Source organism: Carassius auratus, unplaced genomic scaffold (assembly GCF_003368295.1).
Source record: "Carassius auratus strain Wakin unplaced genomic scaffold, ASM336829v1 scaf_tig00021918, whole genome shotgun sequence".
NCBI classification, from domain to species: domain Eukaryota; kingdom Metazoa; phylum Chordata; class Actinopteri; order Cypriniformes; family Cyprinidae; genus Carassius; species Carassius auratus.
This window is the reverse complement of record NW_020525144.1, coordinates 1-8152: the sequence shown is the minus strand read 5'-3', so window position 1 is coordinate 8152 and position 8152 is coordinate 1. Positions and strand designations below refer to the sequence as shown.

Here is an 8152-nt window from a genome sequence, read left to right as displayed (position 1 = left end):
TTGCACCTGAACACACCTCCTTTTCAGACCAGCGCACCCATGGGCACACAAATGGGTGCAAATGCATTTGCTATTTAAACAATGCGGAACAGGATGTGAAAAAGACAAAAATGAGTTTCGGGTTGAAACTAGCAGAAATCTTGTGGTGTATGATAGGGTCCTGAGTGTGCTGGAAACGACGCTGCTTTAACATAGTCTCAAATGATTATTAAACAGAAACACAAACTGAGACAAAACTATCAGATCCTGTTGTAATTAAATTATTTATCTTGACCTAGCTTGTGTAATGATAGAAAAAATATTTCACCATATATATATACATTTGACATAAGCTATTTTATTATTGACAAACAAAGCATATTACAAACAGCTGCTCAAACGATCCAAAGACCAAATTGTCATTGCTGTCACATTGGGATAAACACTTATATCATCATGTAGCTTTGCCTGTTAACGGTTTTGGAAATCCCATATTTTTTATATGCAAGATCAGGTAATTGTGTTATATTCTACTGGTTTTTCAAAGCAAAATTGGATTGGATGACAATGATCCAGATACAGACTTTTTCATATGACCAAATCGGGATCTCAATCTTGCTAAAATGATTTGCACAACACACACTGATGATTTGATCCTGATCAAAACCAAGACTGGTTTTGTGATCTAATCTGATCTCACAATCCTTTTTTTTTCTTTTGAACAACACATTTTCATGATTTTATCCAATTTAATTGCTGAAAAGCAAAGCAAACTGACAAGAATATCAAATAACTACAAATAAATCAGAGCTTGTTTCTTAATACATAAAAGACATTGCTATTATCATGATGGCACTGAATGAAACCATCAGGAGACAAGGTTCATATTCCTCTGCATATGTGGTTTTGTATAATAATTTGGCTGATTTGTGATGGTTCCTGTTCACAGAGGCATAAAGTTGACTGTAGTTTTCTTGACTCCGGCTTTTTTTCCTCTGATGGAAGGGTTAGTCACTTTATCATCACAGTGAACCTGAATCAACATCACAGTTGCTGTTTCAACCCAGAATTATTACAGCATGAGGTTTGAGCCTAATTCAAGACAGATTTATATAAGAATAAAAGTAATACAGCTCATGTTGAGGGAAGGTGGACATTGATGAAAGATCAAGAAGTATTTGCTCACCTTGTTCTTTTTGGATATGTTTCTTACTGTGTGCAATACTGTCTTACTGTCTGCTCCTAAACATCAGTGAAAATACAGCAAATCAAGCTGTTAAAGAACCATCCATCACTACTTTGTGCAGAAAAATCATATTTTACCTAAACATTTGCAGTAAAATAATATGTACAACCTACAGGTTTAGTGCAAATCTATCATACAAACATGAGGTTAGAATGAAAGATCCAATGACAGGAAAATTACCACAGTGATTGTCAAATATACACAAATTACTGAAGATGAATCATATTGTTCACTGTGAGCAGGACAAATGGAAATGTTGATAGTGTCATTGGGTCGATTATACACAGAACAAAATTATAAACGCAACACTTGTTTTTGCTCCCATTTTTCATGATCTGAACTCAAAGATCTAATATTTTTTATATGTACACAAAAGGCCTATTTCTCTCAAATATTGTTCACAAATCTGTCTAAATCTGTGTTAGTGAGCACTTCTCCTTTGGCGAGATAATCCATCCACCTCACAGGTGTGGCATATCAAGATGCTGATTAGACAGCATTATTATTGCACAGACCTTAGGCTGGCCACAATAAAAGGCCACTCTAAAATGTGCAGTTTTATCACACAGCACAATGCCACAGATGTCGCAAGTTTAAAGGGACCATTCAATTGGCATGCAGACTACAGGAATGTCCACCAGAGCTGTTGCCCATGAATTGAATGTTCATTTCTCTACCATAAGCCATCTCCAAAGGCACAGAGAATTTGGCAGTACATCCAACCGGCCTGACAACCACAGACCACATGTAACCACACCAGTCCAGGACCTCCACATCCAGCAACTTCACCTCCAAGATCGTCTGAGACCAGCCACCCGGACAGCTGCTGCAACAATTGCATTGCACAACCAAAGAACTTCTGCACAAACTGTCAGAAACCGTCTCATGTTGTAGCATGAAAATGTACAGCCCCATGTTGCAAGGGTCTGTATACAATTCCTGGAAGCTGAAAACATCCCAGTTCTTGCATGGCCAGCATACTCACCGGACATGTCACCCATTGAGCATGTTTGGTATAGTCTGGATTGGCATATACAACAGCATGTTCCAGTTCCTGCCAAAATCCAGCAACTTCGCACAGTCTGGCAATAATCATGCAGTCTTATCAGTATCTTGATATGCCACAGCTGTGAGGTGGATGGATTATCTCGCCAAAGGAGAAGTGCTCACTAACACAGAAATTTGCATTTTGTGTATATAGAAAAAAGTCTCAGATCTTTTAATTCAACTCATGAAAAATGGGGGCAAAAGCAAAACTGTTGTTTATAATTTTGTTATGTGTATTTCTATCTCTGAGCTTAAGAGTAGAAACAGTAGAAATACACTAACTTGCTTTGATCTAATGTGAATAATGTGACTAATTTCAGAGCAAGTTCCCTGTGGAGCTAATGGTTATTAATAACTCATAAATTAACCTACAGAACTCGCCACAGAGTCATCAGTTGCTCTTCCGACACCTGAAAAACAATGGTATGGGAACAGTTATGATCAAACAGTCTCTAATGCAGATAACAATTGATTTATAAAAGAGTCTAGAAGAATTCTAGTGCTGTGGAATATAATTGTTGTTTTTTTTCTGTTAAACTCCTTTATTTCTTATTTTATCTATAAATAAAAGTAAAGTGAAATAAAGTGAAGTAAAGTAAAGTGAAGTGACATTCAGCCAAGTATGGAGACCCATACTCAGAATTCGTGCTCTGCATTTAACCCAACCAAAGTGCACACACAAAGAGCAGTGAACACACACACACACACACACATACTGGTTTTTGTGGTTTAGCAGTACTCTGATGGCCAAACCAGTTGGATGGTGGTTTAAGGGGACACCCCTTTCCCGGTGTCCTACAGAGATGATAAAACTATCAAAAAATTTGTTGTACTCTGCAGAACACAAATATCACTTTGGATTTTCTTTACACACAATAGAATTGATAATATGACAATATGATATTTTGGTGGTACACAAGGACTGTCACGCCCCTCCTATAATGTTCCCGCCCATTACATAATTGGTATTTATAGGGTCCGATTGATTTATGAGGACACTCGTTTTACAATACACAAAACATGTCCATTCTCTGGATTACAGGGACCAATGTGTTTTACAGGTACGTGACCCCATACACAACACACAGACATGTCCCTATGCTGCATTACTAAGACTGAGGTGGTTAAAGAGTACAGGATCTTTAACACAATACACAACATTACAGACACCAATGTGTTTTAGAAGTACTTTAATAATGACTTAAATTTGTGAAATAAAAATAAACATGTTGTCAAATTCGCCAATTAATTAAACGGGTAATCTTTAAAAAAAAAAAAGGAATGCCACACAAAACAAACATCAAATAATTAAGTGTAATTCACCAACTAAAAAAAAAAAAAAAAAAAAACTATAAATCAAATCAAAAGGCAATCCTCATGTTGTAAGTACCTCACTAAACACACAGTGTGCATGAGATTAACTCTCTGAGCACACAATACATGCTGCAGATGTGTAGAGAAACAGATTTATCTGTAAAGGAATGGTTTTCTTCCAGAATGAAAACTGTCATCATGTACTCACCCTCCACTTGATCCAGCCCTGCATCAGTTTCTTTCTTCTGTTGAACACAAAACAAGATCTGTTAGTTTATGAACAGTTGATGGGCACCGTTAACTTCTATAGTACGAAGAAAAAAAAAAATACTATGAAAGTCAATGATGCCCATTAACTGTTCAGATACTAACAGATCTTGTTTTGTGTTCAACAGAAGAAAGAAACTGATGCAGGGCTGGATCAAGTGGAGGGTTAGTACATGATGACAGTTTTCATTCTGGAAGTTAAATTCTCTTTAAGGGACAGGTCATCCAAAAATCAATGAGAAATTGACACAATTTTGTAATTTTTGACAAACTAACAGTCAACCTCGATTTCTACAAGGAGATATTCGTATGAACTGCTGCCATAACAGTATTGCACTATGGGAAATAAAAACAACAGCCAAAGTGCTAATGTTAATTGAATGGCATCAAGAACACACAAAATGTACTGTAACATCACTTGCTTTGGGTTTTCCTTTTTAAGCTAATTCCTCGATTTCTTACAAAATCCCTTATGTTCTGTGCACTGCGTCTCACCAAAACAGGATCCTCAGCAGATTTACACTGCTGGCATTCAGTCAGTGTGGCCAGTTTTCCTTTAGCTATGTGGCCCTTAAAATGTTTCATTACAGCTGTAACTTCAGCGTTTGACCAGGACACCTTCTGCCCTCTCCGTGGGTTTTCAGTTTCTGCCTCACTCTCACTCTCTGTACAGAAGAATACATACTTTAGTGAGTTCTAACTCTACGAGAGCTCATGTGCTTTGCAACATTGATGGTGCCATTGCAATTTAAACCTCTGGTACCTTCAGGAAGTTCAGTGGTGCTCTCAATGGGCATCTTCTGAACACCTGCAGACAATCAGTCATTAAAAAAAATAAATAATAAATAAATAAATAATATATATATATTTTAGTAATATCCTGTTATAAATGCTGGACTAATATAATACAAGGTAACACTTTATAATAGGGAACACTATTAACTACAACTTTTCCCTCAAATTCCTAATTTTCTGCTTATTAAAAGTAAATAAGATAGTTGTTACATTAAGGTATTGGGTAGGATTAGGGATGTAGAATAAGGTCATGTAAAATAAGCTATTAATAAGTGCTTACTACTACTACCACCACCACTACTACTACTACTACTACTACTACTACGCACACTAATAAGAAACTACAGCGGTGTGAAAAAGTGTTGGTTCCTTATTTTTTTGCATGTTTATCACACTTTAATGTTTCGGATCATCAAACAAATGTAAATATAAGTCAAAGAAAACCAATGAACACAACATGCAGTTTTTAAATGAAGGTTTTTATTATTAAGGGAAAACAAAAACCAAAACTACATTACCCTGTGTGAAAAATGTTTGCCCCTACACCTAATAATCGGTTTGGCTACCCTTAGCAGCAACAACTGCAATCAAGTGTTTGCGATAACTTCCAATTAAATGTAAAGTCTGTTACAGCGCTGTGGATGAATTTTGGTCCACTCATCTAAGCAGAATTGTAATTCAGCCACATTGGAGGGTTTTCAAGCATGGACAACTTTTTAAAGTCACGCCACAGCATCTCAATAGGATTCAGGTCAGGACTTTGACCAGGCCACTCTTACATTTTGTTTTTCTTCAGCCATTCAGAGGTGGACTTGCTGGTGTGTTTTGGATCATTATCCTGCTGCAGAACCCAAGTTTGCTTGAGCTTGAGGTCACAACAGATGGCCAGATATTCTCCTTCAGGATTTTTTGGTAAACAGCAGATTTCTCCATTTATCACAGTAAGTTTTCCAGGTCCAGAAGCAGACCATGACACTACCACCACCATATACAGCAGCTAGAGTCCTTACCAGGTCAAGAAAATATGATCATATTACCCCAATTTTACAGTCTCTGCACTGGCTACCTATTAAGTTCCGTATCAGTTACAAATTATCATTACTTACCTATAAGGCCCTAAATGGTTTAGCTCCTGCGTACCTAACTAGCCTTCTACCACGCTACAACCCATCACACTCCCTAAGGTCACAAAACGCTGGACTTTTGGTCGTTCCTAGGATAGCAAAGTCCACTAAAGGAGGTAGAGCTTTCTCACATTTGGCTCCCAAACTCTGGAATAGCCTTCCTGATAATGTCCGGGGTTCAGACACACTCTCTATGTTTAAATCTAGATTAAAAACATATTTTTCAATTAGCAATAATGCATCTCATAATTTGTGACTGCAGTTGTATCTGATCAAATTTAGCTTGGGTTAAACTAATTAATTGTACTTGGTTGGAACAGCAGCTATGCTAATGATGTCTCTATGTGTTTCTCTGCTTCTGCTGGGATTGACATCCTGTGGTAACTAGGATTTACACAAGCTAAAGTCTGGATCCAGAACACCTGAGAAGAGATGATGCTGACCCCTCAGAGGAACTCAGATGATGTTAACACTGAACCAACATACAGAACTAACAATTATTGCTGCTTACTATGCAATCACATTATAATTGCTGTTAATAGTTTTCATCGTCTGGTTGATTATGTCTGATTCCTGTCATATGCATATAAACTGACAGTCACCACTTATAAGCTACTACTAAATAGTGTAGAAACTTAATTTTATGTGAAGTTGCTTTGCAATGATTTGTATCGTAAAAAAACACTGATCAAATAAACTTTTTACTTTTTTTAGTTTGTGAAAAATGGCTCTCACTGTGGTTCATTGGAGTCCCAAAACTGTATAACCTTTTCCAGATTGATAGATCTCAATTACTTTCTTTATCATTTGTGTCTGCATATTTTTGAATGTCGACATGATGTCTAGTTTTTTGAAGATCTTTTGGTCTACTTCACTTTTTATCAGACAGGTCCTATTTAAGAGATTTCTTAACTGTGAAGAGGTGTGGCTGGAGAAACTGAACTCAGGTGTGATAAACCAGTTTCAAAGGTGGTGGGGGGCACTTCTGAACAAAGGGCAATGTAGTTTTGGATCTTGTTTTCCCTTAATAATAAAAACCTTCATTTAAAAACTGCATGTGTTTACTTTTAAATTTGTTACCTTTGACTAATATTTAAATTTGTTTGATAATCTGAAACATTAGTGTGACAAACATGCAAAAAAATAAGAAATCAGGAAGGGGGGCAACACTTTCAAACCACTGTTAGTTTAGAAGACCCTAAAATAAGTGTTACCCAATATAATTTTTGACTTTGATGATTTAAAAATAAAAAAAACTTAGCTGACACATACCAGCATTACTGGAGTTTCCCGCAGCTCCAGCAAGAGCCTCATCATCAGATTCACTTTCTTCAGGATCACTGTCATCAGAATCCGTCATGTTGATCTCATCTTCAATGAAAAATAAAACTCAGAACATGAAAAACATCTGCATTCAGAAGTGAAATAACACAATCACACACCATTTATAAACCATTCCTAATGACAACGAACACAAGACATATTTCAGAGATTACTTTTCTTAAACCTCCCTGTGAGTTTAAAAGACCCCCTGTGCTAAACATGCTAGGATGGACGTACCTTCAATCTCAATGTCATCAAGGGATTTGCCTTGAAGATTAGGAAGGCAGCCCTTTTCCATGGCTAACAGTAGCTTTGATATTTTAGCAAGCTGAGTAGTGGCTTCTGGCAGTCTGTAATAGTCACGGTGGACACGGATGTCATGCCCTAAGAAATCAGCAACCTGATCTAACTCGTTGTTTTTCAGGTTTAGGATTTGAGAGAGCGTAGCCACGTGCTTGCGAAGATGAGTGGATCTGAGAAATTCTGGATTTTGAGCTCCACATTCCCTTGCATATACCCTCAGAGAGTCCTGGCCTCTATAGTAACTCTGGCAGTTTGGCCGAGCAAACAAGAAAGTATTAGTGTCTAGCACTCCACATGTACCTCTCCTGCTGACCAGTAGCATCAGGGCATCGACCATATCAGGAGAGAGAAGAACCGCAACCTTTCTTCCCCTCTTCCCCCTGATCTCAACTCGACTGAAATGGCTGCAGAGTTTCTGCTCAAACTTGCTCAGGCCCATCGCTACATCTTCATGGAGAGAAGTGCCGTCCCTTTCATTGAAAGCCTTCAGCGGCATTTTAGAGACCTCTCCTGCACGTCTGCGGTTGAAAACAATGATTCTGGTGAGTGTTGCTTTGGCCAGTTCTGCATAGCTTTGAGGAGATGCAGTCTCTTGTAGTTTCTGAAAAGCAGTATCTGCAGTCTTCTCAAGGAGCTGATGAAGAGACTGGACATCCTGGGTGAAGGGAAGTGTTGATGGCTTGTTAAATTTGGCCTCATTCAGTGTCACCAAAGCAGTGTGTGAGATCATCTCAGACCACTTTGAGGAGTAGAG

General features: G+C 37.8%; 1 protein-coding gene and 1 long non-coding RNA gene across 3 annotated transcripts; both read right to left on the bottom strand.

Annotated features, from left to right (window-relative positions):
- Positions 1-408: 408 nt before the first annotated feature.
- LOC113077171 (uncharacterized) lies at positions 409-3817 on the bottom strand. Of its 2 annotated transcripts, XR_003281264.1 has the most exons (4): positions 2989-3817; positions 2645-2682; positions 1166-1221; positions 409-1012 (listed from the first exon to the last, which is right to left on the bottom strand). It is a non-coding gene; the product is annotated as an uncharacterized LOC113077171 (long non-coding RNA). The 2 variants fall into 2 exon arrangements; XR_003281263.1 differs by having other exon boundaries at positions 409-1221.
- Positions 3818-3979: 162 nt separating this feature from the next.
- LOC113077174 (uncharacterized) lies at positions 3980-8146 on the bottom strand. The gene is made up of 4 exons (XM_026249635.1): positions 7333-8146; positions 7045-7143; positions 4617-4661; positions 3980-4518 (listed from the first exon to the last, which is right to left on the bottom strand). Exons 1-4 carry the CDS (start codon positions 8126-8128, stop codon positions 4268-4270), a joined length of 1191 nt encoding a protein of 396 aa, XP_026105420.1. The 5' UTR covers positions 8129-8146; the 3' UTR covers positions 3980-4267.
- Between the last annotated feature and the right edge of the window lie 6 nt (positions 8147-8152).